The sequence below is a fragment of the Tenebrio molitor genome, chromosome 6 (assembly GCF_963966145.1).
Source record: "Tenebrio molitor chromosome 6, icTenMoli1.1, whole genome shotgun sequence".
Lineage (NCBI taxonomy): Eukaryota > Metazoa > Arthropoda > Insecta > Coleoptera > Tenebrionidae > Tenebrio > Tenebrio molitor.
In genome coordinates, this window is record NC_091051.1 from 8938263 (window position 1) to 8952011 (window position 13749).

Sequence of the window (13749 nt, forward strand, 5' to 3'; positions counted from 1 at the left end):
GGAAAATGATGATGTTTGAGAGCATAATACAGAGTATATTGATGTAGAGGGCAGAGATCTGGGGATGGAAGGAATAAGAGGTGATAGAGAGAGTGTAAGAAAAATTTTTGAGAGGGGTGCTAGGAGTGGACAGAGAAACGCCTGGTTACATAGTGAGGGAAGAGTGTAAAGGAATAGGCTGACGGTGAAAGCAGGAAAGAGAGCGGCAAAGTTTGAAAACAAAATGGAAGGAAGGGAAGAGTGCCGGATACTGACGGAATGCTGGAGGGAAAAGAAAAAAAAACATGGAGAAAAAGGAGAGAGAAACGAGTATGCCAGTGAAGAAGTGGAAAGATTGAGAGAAAAAGGAAGATGGATGAATATAGACCTGAGTGAAAGGGACAAAGACACAGACAAGTAAGAAAGAAGGAAAAGAATTTAAAAATCCAGATACTACAAGAAGTATGAGAGGATATTCACCTGGGGAGAGAAAGTGCAAGAGAAAGAAAAATAATGGCGAGATTTTTAGATGTGGAATCGAGGAGAGAGAAAACAGGTATTGGATGGAACGAGGGAAAAGAAGATGCAGTTACGGCTCATGCGCTTAAACTTCCCATTCGTAAAAAAGTACTACTTTATGCACTTGTTGCATAAATTACTATACGATATATTTTTTATCAAAATCTAATCTCAAATTGAGAAGAAAAACTAGTGCCCCATTTCAACCTCTCACATCAAAGTGTTCAACTCTGATCATTCTATAAAGTTGCATCCCTCATCCCATTTCCAATCGAAGCGTACAAAAATTATTTTTTTCCACATTATTAACACTCGAATATGAACCGTTTCATACACGCCACGTTCACATTAAAAATCATATAATTAAGCAAAAAATGTATGTTTGTTTCATAACCAATAAATACAGCTTACCCTATACGGTATGTTTAAATATTTACACAGCACAAATACCTGTGTCTGCACTTAATTCAATTATTTATGTTTGCATGTTGTAAATCGGAGAATAAAACCACCCCTGAAACTTATTAATGACAAATGCAAGAACCAGCCATTTTAAAATTGTAAAAGAAATCCAAGATAAAGAACGCCAAACCGACAAGTAGCATGGTGAAGCGCTGGTTTCTTGAGAAAATCGATAAAATTAATGACGAAAGATTAATGACAGTGTGAAAAGGTTACATCTCTCTATTTCATCACTTACCACCGGTATGATAGCAGAAAATTACGGTTCTTGAAAATCGTCGACAGACGTAAACTGAATTAGGAAGGCGCTGATTGCGCTTTGAAATGATTTCCACTTTGTTACTACTTTTCATAAAAATTGCGCCGAAACTTTCTTGTCTTGTCATCTGTTCAAATCTCACCATTAGCGTCAGCAGCGATGGTAAAAATAGTTTACTGCGGGGAAAATCACCTTTTTATTCGAAATAGAGACACATATTAACTATATGTGTGAGACCTGACCAGTTATTTGCATTTTTCGAAATGCATCCATGAAATCCGATGCATAAAACTGCATCAACCTTGTTCCCGTTACCTTGTAACAATATCCCATATGATCATTCTGAAGAATATAAACAGACGTAGCCTTGGCTGCATTGCATGTAATATACAATATGCACCGTTAGAACAAGGACTCGACGATTATCCGCACGCCTACTCGTATCGCATTTTTTTAATAGATGCATTTAGCTGCGTTTTATTAATGAAGCCTTAATCATAGACTGGTTACTGAAGGCGATTAGTTATTCTCGACATTACAAAAGGAAAAATTGGAGTTAATAAGCGGGTGGTGGAAACGCGCACATGTTGCCTGTCAATTAATTCTTCGACATCCTATATCGAATCTAAACATATTGATTTATGGATGAATAATAAGGCAATTACCCGCGAAGTCCCATCAGTATTTGGATAGTTACACCGACAATGTCCTCATTATAATCTAATTTTGTTTCCCTGGGCGCTGCCTCAATAATGGTTGAGCGCAACTTCACGATATTACAAGTAAAAGACAGTTTCTAATCATTCAGTGTTCAAATCTAACTTTAGCAGATGCATTTTCCATTATTACACGAACTTCGGTGCAGATTGAATGTGGGTGCATTGTGTAAGAAAGAATAATCAGAATTTAAACGACCAAGTAGTTCAACTTCAGGATATTGTGGCAAGATTTTACACAAGCAATATTTCAAATCAGCAGTTTTGTTTGAATTTTTAATGATAACAACACAGAAAATGGATATGACACTCAAGAAATTTACCAAATTCTTTACCAAGCACCGGATCGAACAAACTAAACTTGTATTGCATCGATCAATCACAAAGAGCGTTGCCCTTGCATCAAGATCGCAGAAGTCAAGTTCAAATTTCCAGACTACGTCTAGGGTACACCTGGCTAGTTCATAAATGGAAATACGAAGATGAGGGTAAAGTGATATAACGAGTGAACATATTTTAAAAGACACCCACCAAAAATTATTATTACCAGAACTTGCTCTCACAAAATTCGTTCATGTTAGAAAATGAGTGTAATTACATTACTCTACCTGTTCTGGAGATAAAAATATAAAAATGTAAAGAATATTTGTAGTACAAAAGATTCTGTAGAGGAGGCATAAGAAATAACATCAAGATAATACATTTTTCCATGATCATTGAATTTCAGTGGTCTTTGCTCACTGAAAATAAGCAATTGAATCACTAGTGAAGAAAAAATATTTTTTTGCAAAGTGATGTTTTGTGCGAGTTTGTCGATAGAGGGCGCCAAATATGTTGTACTGAAAGTTTTTTAAATCTGTTTTCAAAATACCTTCTGAATATTAATAGCTAAAGCTTGTGTTATTTTTGACTTATTTAAATTTTTAACCTGTTATTAGTGTTATTTAGATTTCAATTGACGAAAAATGTGAAATTGCTGGAAAAATTCGTCCTTATGACATAAATAACAATTTTTGTATTATCATTGTCTGTGTAAAATAACATAATTGTGACATTGCGTAACTCAGATAATCAGCTAAAGTCACTATACTGAAGTCTGCATTTTCAATGTTCTTTTCCAATTTTTATTTCCTTAAAGTGAGTGAATACGGTGGTGGAGAAATATAAGAGAATAAAAATCTAATGGGGTGAGATCGGTGGAGTGTGCAGGCTACTCGATAAACCTTCATCTACTGAATTAGGTACTGATTTAAGTTTTTTAGCTTCGAAAAGTGCTTCATGAAAGTTTTTTTAAAATTTGTTATTTTAGTTTGTTGATTTACTTTACTGGTATTGAAACAGCACAATTCAGAAATGTGAATAACATTTTCTTATTAAATGATTTTTGTGAAAATTTCTCCTTCAAAAATTTATATCTCAGGAACTACAAGTTCATAATTTAACAATCTATTCCAACTTGCAAAAATAGCATTAACGTTGCTGCACGGATATGGGAAAGGGTAAAAGTGACACCGGAATTTAAATTACGAGTGCGTTGGAAAATCTTTCCTTAAAAACTAAATTCTTTTAGAAAAACCCAACGGAAAAAAGTCTTCCATTATTTCAAACTTTTGAGATTCACTGTGGGACGACAGACAAAACTGATTAAAGTAGCTTCTCTTTATACAAGACTTCTTCAACTTCTTATAAACTATCATTTTGTTGTAGTTCCTCCTCATCTGTAGATTTTCTTCTCGCTAGTTTTATTTCTTAATTAAAAAATAAAAAAAATGAAAACTTCATATGTGGGGAAAAGCGTAGATATGATGATAGAGATGTAATTTTTTTCAAAAAAGTCACATCAATCAGCTGAACTCTTATTTTATAATTTGTTCATCAGAGGGAATTGCTTGGCTTGTAGAAGCAAAATTGACTTGTCACTGTTATTTTAATACTTCCTATCATTCTAAAATATCCATATCTGTTCATCAGTTGTCACAAATTGCCCCAAGAACTCGGTTAAATCGTTAGAAAATTCTTCTTTTACTTAGATATTTTCTCAGCAAACTCGACACCCTTCTTGCAGATTTTTGTCATACTTTTCCCTTTGTACAAGAGGTAATATATCTGCGCTCGGTGTCACTTCTCTCACGAATTTCAGTCGTTGGTCTTTCAAAACCACATTATCTTCAACAACTTGTTGTGGTTGATGGTCAGCTACGCCTACTACGAGAATCATGCTGAATGTTTTCTCAACAATGTTTGAAAAGAGTGCCTACTCTTTGATCCCACAGTGTGGAGGAGTAGTCGCACCCACTGGAATGCATCGAGTTTCATTTGGGGTCGTGAATTTTGAGAAAAAATATTTACACCACAATGCTATTGATATTTATTTGTTTATTTATTTATACATATACAATGTCTCAGGAGGAGAGTTTTTGTCATTGTTTTCGTACCAATAATAATGTAAATATTACAATTGAATTTCTACTCGGGCGCTGCGAAATTTATTACAATTTGTAAATATGAAGAACGATAAATATGATTTTTTGTGCGAATGAGTGAAAAACTGTAAAATTAATTAAATCAAGCTGTTCCATAAACATCAGCAAATATTCGTCCAACCTGCGACCTTGTTCAGAAAGCATGTTATTGGCAGTTCACGCCGCCGTGTAATGCGGTTTGGTCCTGTCTGGCAGGTCCTGTCCGAAAATCGGACTGCAAAATATTCGACAGGCAATTACAACGGAAGCGTGAAATGATAGGCTGAAAAAGAATGACGAGTTAAAATATTTGATGAAGCCCAAGTGTGTAGAATTCCGGCTTTTCTCTAAACTTTTTCACAGTGGAAGAAGAAAATTGAATTTTATACTTAATCCTCCGACATCTATTCCGTTGAAAGCAAGTTGGTTATGCTTGGTAAAAACTTTAGATTTTTTTATGATTTATAAATTCTGCAGTTCCCCGAAGTCGCGGTAAACTTTCCCATCTTACGTACATGTGGGGTTAGATTTATGGGATAGTAAATAATGTAAGAGTGGAAGCGACCAAATCTTCAAGTTCCGTTTTTAGGTATTTTTGTATTTACATTTTCGCACAGATTCGCACACGTGCTAGAGTACTAGAATGGCAATTCGCCTCTCGAAATAAATGATTTTATTTAAATCGCGACAATTTTCCAGAGAAGTTTTAATATAAAAAAAACCTTTTAGGATAACGCCCTCGGAATCCCAATGTTCGAGCCTTCCAGAAATTAAATTTGGGTCCTTCCATGATTTTCACACGTCTCACGAACCTAGAATTTTTTATCTGCTTTATGCGCTACACAAAAGCGACCATTTTGTTTATTCACATCAAACGCGCAAATACAATATAGGTAACTAAAAATAAATTCATATCTAAAATGAAATATTTCCCGATGCTTTCATACAATATTAAAGCAAATTTAATTTCCACTGCAACCATTTTGCATTCACTTTAATATGACAACCGAAACTTTGACACAGAAATTCGTAACATGTCGAGCGATTAAACCGAAATATAATAAAAAAAAATATGCTACAGGCTCCGAAAAAACTGTACAATACAAACATAATAAAATATTAACATTTTTATGAAAGAAAATATACAACACCCCTACACATGGGGCAGTAACTTCTCGACCAGATATAGATTGAATTAAAAAAACAATGTAAGTCTTCACAAGGACTCTTCATTAACAATATCAGAAAAGCTTGAGAATTAACTGACCTACAAGACTATGTAATTAAAATAAATTATCAACTACCTGCATAATTTGCATTTGTAACATTGTTAATATATGTCTATAGATCTACCGTATAATCAAATATGTTGATACATTAACTAGTACAAATTTTAGTTGTCATCGCCTGTCAAAATGACCTCGATTCGGTATAATCGTTGTATTAAAAAATAATAAAACAGAATCCATAAAAAAATTCATGATACAAAGCCGAAAAAAAAATCTATTAAGGCGAAGAATTTTTTTAACATTTTTCTGACGTTTACGGTAGTCTCTTCTACACCGTAGTGCACCATTAGTGCGCCATTTTCGGGACACTTGTATATATTTGAATTATACTCTAAATGTTGTAACGTTTAATGATCGCAAAATTTTATCTGGAAACTTTAAGAAAATACTAGTCATACCATACATAAAAAAAATCTACTTTTACATTATGAAACAGTTAAAAAATATCAAGAATTCTGTAAAAGATTAAAATTACCGAATATCACACATTTAAAGAAACTTAAAAAATTATTATAAGAGTTATTAAAAGTTTCATTAAAAAGAAATTAAAATTAAATGTCTACGGGTGAACAATGATGGTATACATCAGAATTAATTAGAAAATAGAAACATGTGGTAGTTCATTAATTCAGATTTAATTATAATTATATTCTGCACAACACAATTAGAAATTAGTGCATTTCAAATTAATGCAAACAAATCGTTGGAAACATGCTCGCATTATGACACAGTATTAAATATTTTCCATCAACCCCAAATTCCGTTATAAATCGATATTTTTAATAAAATCGTTGCAGTGTTGGTTAAAAACTGTAAACATTTGTGTACATTATGAAACCGAGCGTCGCTAATAGAAAAAATAAACGGCCGCAAACTTTGTGCAAAATTGCACCATTAAAGCTGCAACAACTATATTTGAAAATCCGTATAATGCGCTATAATGTTGTTTGAAAGGTCAGGTTAGAGGTCCTCGTCATTACAGATGCCCCTAATAATGGGATGCAAATTCAGAAATTTGTCGAGATCTTTCGATTAACAAAGCGGCGAAAGCTCGGTCGAAAACATGAAACTTCAAATTCACTCCACCAACAATTACCGCGATAAATTCATTTCCAGTTCAATGATTAAAAAGAGAAATGTGGCAGTTTTAACGCTATAAATATTCATGGTTTACTCAACTTTAATTCAAACGAATGTCATTCTTGTTTTGTGCTAATATGAAAACCGAGATCATTAAGTACACATGAAGACTCAATTTATCCGAGTCATAAAGTAAACATACAATATTCACACGCAGGAGCAAGATTTGCAATTTCGTAGACGAGAAAATCATGAAAAATGATTTTAATAAAAATGAGCTTTTCAACGTCATAAACGCTAAACGCTGTGAGTTTATGACTTAAGATTTGACACGAGGCAATTAATTGTTTCGTCAAGTGTTTGTGTATCCATGAAAGCTCTTGACTAATATTTCTCTTATAAATTAAATGTGTCTTGTTCGAGTTTCCAGACATGTACAAAGTGTTTATAGTTCCGAAGTGTCTTTGCGAACTAGAGCAACAAGCTCATAATTTATCCATCTTCTTCGAAAGTGGAAAACGTTGAAAAATTGAATAGAAAAAAGAAAGAATGAACTCACCCGTGAAGAGGCAGTAAAGCAGGGACAAGAAATGGCTGCGGGTATCCATTCTAACACCTTATAATGCGAACGCTAACTCAAACACATCATCTGAAGACCGTATCCTATGGTGGGTCACGATTGCCTGCAAAAAACAAGTCTTCATGAGAACGCACATCACAAAAAACTCCATTGATTTTAAACAAACGAACGCAACTTTCGTCCGCCGCTTTAAGCTAATCACATAAACTTTGTACTTAATTCATTTGAACGTCAACGAAATTAACAAACTAAATGGCTTCTCGCTCTAAATTAAGAGCATTTGCTCAGAAGTAGGGTGCAACAATTTCATTTCTCGAAACTTCCAGACTCATATATTGTAAAATAGTTCACTGAAATTTCAACCGAAATGAATTCTTTGCATTTCTCACTAAAACTTCGAATAAATAAAGCTCAAAGTAAGTAAATAACTAAGCGGAGACATCTAAGATAGAGGTTTTTCAATTCAGATCATTTAAACTCATCTGGTCAAGGCAAAACGGGACTCTTAGATTGGCTCACACAGATATTTGCCATCATTATCCCAAAAAGCACAAGTTTGTATAATTTCGCAGATATTTTAACAAAAGTTAAATTCCAAATAGCATTTATTGAAGTCGAATAATACATTTTTGGTTAATTTAAAATAGACGAAGTAAAAAAAAAATACATACATATTTGTTTCTGAAAACGGGGATTTGTTGAAGTAGAAATATACACTTTTTTATGCAAAAACAATTTAAAATATGTATGGATAAAAAAATTGTAAAAAAATGTACACAAATTTAAAAAAAAAAAAAACAGTTGACTGTCAGTAGATAATTTTGGTTTTTCCAAAACTCTCAGTACTTACCTGCAAATATCAAAAATTTATAATAATTTTTTATAATAATCGATGATGTGGCTCGTGAAACCAGAGCAGCACATCTGCAGTTCCATTATGGATTATTGCTCTCAATTTTATTTAAAAATTAACCATGGGCAACTCAAAGAAAGGCAAGTCAAAGATTACACAAAAAAGACACCAAAGCTCGAGCTTGTCCTTTTTCAAGCTCGAGCTTTAATCTTTTAGACTAAAAAATGACTGGTTTCATTTACAGAAGATGACGTGTCGTAAGAAAGCTTCTTCTGCTTCAAATAAATTTATACAATACTTTTGGATTTTTTTTTTATTTATTGTGATGTTAATGATACATGAAATGCTACCTAAAAACAAGATTGTCTGTACTTAATTTACAGCCAAAATTTGTATTCACAGCCAGGCTATATTTTATTACAATAAAGATAAATGTCAATGTATTGTCCATTAATAAATTACATGATCTGTATTAAATGAATTAATAGCTACGTACCGTACCGAAGAGGATTACACTAACAATACTCGTACAGTCGCTATTGGAGCATTTTAAGTATACTTTTTCAAATGATTGCTCTATCGCTATTTTGTTTCCTTTCCCTTTCTGTCTAGAAATGGTATTACACGAATGAAAGATAATTCTCTTGGGTTGGTTCTTGATAAAAATTTAGCGGCATCACCTAGGTGAGTTATCAACAATTCCCGGAGGCTCTGAATGTGCCTAAAATTATAATATGGATTATCTATCCGATTTGAGATATTCCGCGCAACGGTTGGAGCCGCTCGTTCTATGGAAGATTCAAAAAGATGTGACAGCATCATATCATAAAACTTAATGATTGCAGTAAAGAAAAAAAGTTTTTACTCCAAGGAGCATTAAAACAATATTTCATATTTCTTAAGAGTCTCCGGTGCCTGCAGCGCTGCAAACCAAGCCATCTTAAGAGTGCTACGTGCTCGAAGATTATTGAACTGATACTTTAAACTATCTGTCAATAAAACCAAACGGTCCTACAATAAATATAAAGTAAAATTGTTATTGGAGCGGGTATTCGGTCATATCGCAAAACGGCTCAAAATTCCGCCGAGTCTGCTCTATGAATAATAAGATATTCAATTGAAAGTAAATTTAAAAGTAAGATTGAAAATTCTAAACCGGCGCCGCTATGCATATTTTACCCCGAAGACCGTCTATAACGCAACCAATCGTTCGAATGATCTTCATTAACACTCATTCACATCACTTCGACTTCAATAAAACTCATTTCGCGATAATTAGTTTCGATGCTCCGGAAGAGGATTTGTTTATGAGGAAATTTGCATGTATTTCAGCGTTGGCGTTTCTTATCTGAAATTTGCCATCCCCTCGATCAATATGACGGTTTGCTCAACATGTTCGTTTAGGTCGGATACAGAGAATCCACACAGCATCTTGAAGGGTAAACAAGGTTGAAGTTTACTAATTCCTCAAATCAAAACAAGATTATTAGTCCTAACTGGATAAGTTAATCACTAAGGATTTCAAATTGCTCGAATTACGTCCTCTAGGCATGCTCTCCCAACATACGAGAATAAATCACGTGGCTGTGCAATGTGCTCGACTAATTAATGATTCATTTTTTTTTGTTGTCCTGACAAGTTCAAGGCGAGCCGAGGACATTAACATATTCAGGGCGGGTCACTTTGACAAATAGTAAAAATTACAATACGAAAAAATACGGTAAATCGGGCGTGACTTTATTACGCGAGTAATTCGCCGGCTTGTTGTGTATTAAATTCCATATTTTTACATAAAATAATGGCATAATAGCACGTAAAGTGAAGAATTCTGGTTGCGCCATGTGAGGGTAATTCGTGGCTAGAAAGTTTGTTACTTGTGAAATGAGGAAGATGGACAACGCTTTCCAGCCATGATTCTCTCGGTGAAACAAAGCACAATTAAAGCCGATTTTATTGAACAATATTAAGCCGTAATCATACAATAACTAACCGATGGAAATGCGATGCGGTTTTTTGCTCGAATTAATCCATTAAACGCAAATGATATTTTACATCCTTAGTCTGACACAACTCACTAAAAATCCTAACTGCACAGTGGACTATTATTACGGTTCAATTTTTCAATTATGGAAAATTATGTAAAGTGATATCATCATTGGTCTAGCTTTGACCATTGGCTGTTAATAACAAATTAAAGCTCAATTTTCCTTTGAATGTTGCATAATCCGAAACGTTTCAATTATGTGGCCCAGACTGCTGATAATCACTTTTAATCAAAAATGACAATACCACCTGTTCATTTTTTAATGGTGGAATAATAATCTATTATTATCTCAGTTCTTACTGTTTATTGAGTAACAGATTTTTATACTTTCTCCGCAGGAGATAGCTGATACAAGATTTCAGTGTTCAGCGTTTCCTCATTCAACAAAACCTGATCGAAGACGTCGCCTCTATGATGCCACAAATTGATCGCCACTGAGAAGTTAATTGTATAAAAAATTACACTTTTCATAATGAGATTCTGCAATAGATTCACATGCAGCAAATAACGTTTTAAACTTGAACAAAAAATTCTTCGATTATAATTTTTCTCCGAAAACAGTTCACCAAGTGAACTCTTTGAAAACATTCTACGATGAATTCATCTGTGGCGTGTTCCTGTCAAAAGTTTTCTGCGGCATTTCCTGATAATTATATATTTATCAAATTTAATTCGGATTTGATTCGATAATCGATTGACACGAGCAGCCCTAAGCAAAATTATGTCGAGACTCTTATTATATTTTTTATCGAAATAACTATCGGAAACCTGATATCGCAGGCTTTTTATTAAAAATTATACAATACATTTGATGATTTATAGGAAATACATATTAAAAAACAAAGAAAAATTGAAGAGGTGAAAAATTCAAATTTAATGAAAGAAATTAATAAAATCATGAAAACTCCTAATTGTATCGGGTGTTCATTTAAATGTATCTTCAAAGTGGGCGTTGAAGAGTCGATTGTGAACGTACCACGGATTACAGATCACGGATCAGCTGTTTAAATCTAACCTCACTGTTTGCGTTGTTTGTGTTTTTACTCTGCAGACTGACAAGTGGTGCGTTCACAATCGACTCTTCAACGCCAACTTTGAGAATACATTAAATGGACACCCGATATCTTTATCGTCGCAACTAAGAACTCTTGGGGTTTCTAAATATTTCACGATCTGTTTCACTTTAATTCAGTTCCTTTTTTCAAAATATCACTAATACCTAATGTATTTTTTTCTTTTGCAAATGCAAATTTTGCATTTCATTTGGTAGTAAAGCTGTCTGTTGAGGTTATAAATAGCGTCAATGTCTAGTGCATTGTTGTCAGTTTCACTAGCTTGCCATAGAAGAATACTCATACATTTTAGTGACGGAAATCAAACAGTGTGTCCAACGTTAAAAAAACTGTAAGAGTAATTCGCAGACAAGAAGTAAATCTGCTATTACTAAGTTTTCATAATAGGAAGGTGTTTCTTGTTAAAGAATTTTCCAGGTTAAACATGAAAATTATCTCATTTCTCATTTATTTTCCCAAATTAGCCCAGGTATAATATTTTTCACATCAGAGAAGAGAATTTTATTTTTTATTTAGTAATGTTAAATTATACTCTTCAAAACAAAAAGACCAAACAATTCTTTCTCCACGTCCGCTTCATGATGTTATGAACCGAATTTCAGCTCTTCTCTCCATTTAACAGGTTGCAGTAATGTTTATCAGACATTAGCAGAATAAAAAGATGAGAAATTGATGATAACCAAAAAATATATAAATTTATCATTTTTTCATAATTAATTTTCAGTTTCATTTTTAAGTTGACATTATCATCTCAGCACTTTATTCTTGAACTGAATCATTTTGAAAATTCAGATTGACAAACCACATTGTGATTGAAGGGTTGAAATTAATAAACGCCCAAAATATTCCAAAACTGGATTTAAAAAGTTTGTAAGTGGCATTGATGTGACAGGTCGACCAAAAAACTTTGATACACATTCTCGATCAATCACATGCCAAATCTGTGCAAAACTGACGTGGACGTGATAAAATACTCATACCGAATGCAGAACAGAAATAAATTAAAATAGCGAATCGCTGTCTCTTTTATAAAGAAATTACAAAACGACAATTTCTGTATAATCTTACTATCGAATTTCAACAATGTACACTCTGAAACAGTAGAACGGCCAAATAGCTGTTGATAAGCATGCAAGTAGTGCACTTAGTTAATATTACGTTTGTAGTAATTTGCTGAATAATATCAAATGTCTGTAATACCAACGATTGTAAATGCAACTACTAAATAACAAGATTACCACAAAAAGGATTTCTGGGGTGTTACAATGACAGGAATTTAAAAGGTATTAAATTATGCATATGTGTTCAATATCGACACTAAGAAAACATTTGGGCGTATCTAGTAGGTAAAACTGTAACAGCTCTGGGTCTTTTTAGAAAAAAAAAGCTGTTAACTAAGAATTTGTTCGTTGGCTGTTGGTTTTTTCAAACATCTGTCATTCATCCTTGTCACCGAAACGAAAATTAAGGGACGTCTGTCACATATCGATCCACATGGACCGAATCTCCAGTTCAAAGGGAACAAATTTCATTCCATTAAAAAATGTCGATGTCAGGAATCAGGATCCAATTAATCGACTTTGCTTGTTAGCGAGTCCGGAACATTTATAAAATAAAAAGAAACACAAATTAATTCCTTTTTCAGTCTACTGAATAAATAATTTCGTCCAGATCTCACTCCTTTTTCGATCATTTATAATTCATCGTAATAATATTTCCGCCTTATAAAATATAAATCAGATAGAGCTGTATTTTTGATGGTAAAAGCACTTTTTGTCACATTATTGGGATATTTGTGGGCAAAGATTTATCGTGGTTGCAGAAACACTGGGAAATATCGCAAACAGACCAAAATGATAAAGTATAGGAAAAAGCTTTTATTAGAGCCGAGAATTTCCTATCCCATAAAGGGAGTGCGGTCCTTAAAATGCAAATTCTGTCGAAATCCTAAAGGAATATGCAGTAAACTAAAGTTAATGTAATAGATGGTATCTCGCAGTCGGGGAGCTATTGGTAGGATTGAAATTGGAATTAGGAATAGAAATGTCCCTCCGAACAGACATTGCTTCAATAGCTTCTGATTTCACTTAATGTCCCGATAAATAACACGGCCATTATCAAAATCGACGAAAAATATTCGAAAGCTACCAGAGATTCATCGAATTTAAACGCTCACTACAAGACTTACCAATTAGACTCATTTCATAATTTGAACTGACCGCACAATTTCTATCTATCCGATTGAAAACGTTTCTTTTTTTTTTAATTTAAACATATCGAAACCGCTCTCCTATAAATTGCTTCCTACCAAATTAGCTATTATATCATTTAATTCATTCCGTTTTTTCCACTTGAAGTTAATTTGAAAAAATTGCAGCATTCCGTAATAAAAACCAGTCTAGCTATTTTGCAACATTGCTCCAATAATCTTCG

The 13749-nt window shown here is 33.5% G+C and overlaps 1 protein-coding gene across 5 annotated transcripts in view; it reads right to left on the reverse strand.

The window, feature by feature from the left end:
* Positions 1 to 13749, reverse strand: part of LOC138132897 (uncharacterized) — a 90641-nt gene that overhangs the window by 21749 nt on the left and 55143 nt on the right. For all 5 annotated transcript variants that reach the window (XM_069050608.1, XM_069050603.1, XM_069050606.1 and 2 more), the window contains one exon: positions 7326 to 7449. In XM_069050608.1, coding sequence (XP_068906709.1) covers positions 7326 to 7374 — 49 coding nt within the window. In that variant the 5' untranslated portion in view covers positions 7375 to 7449. The remainder of the gene's footprint in view (positions 1 to 7325; positions 7450 to 13749) is intronic.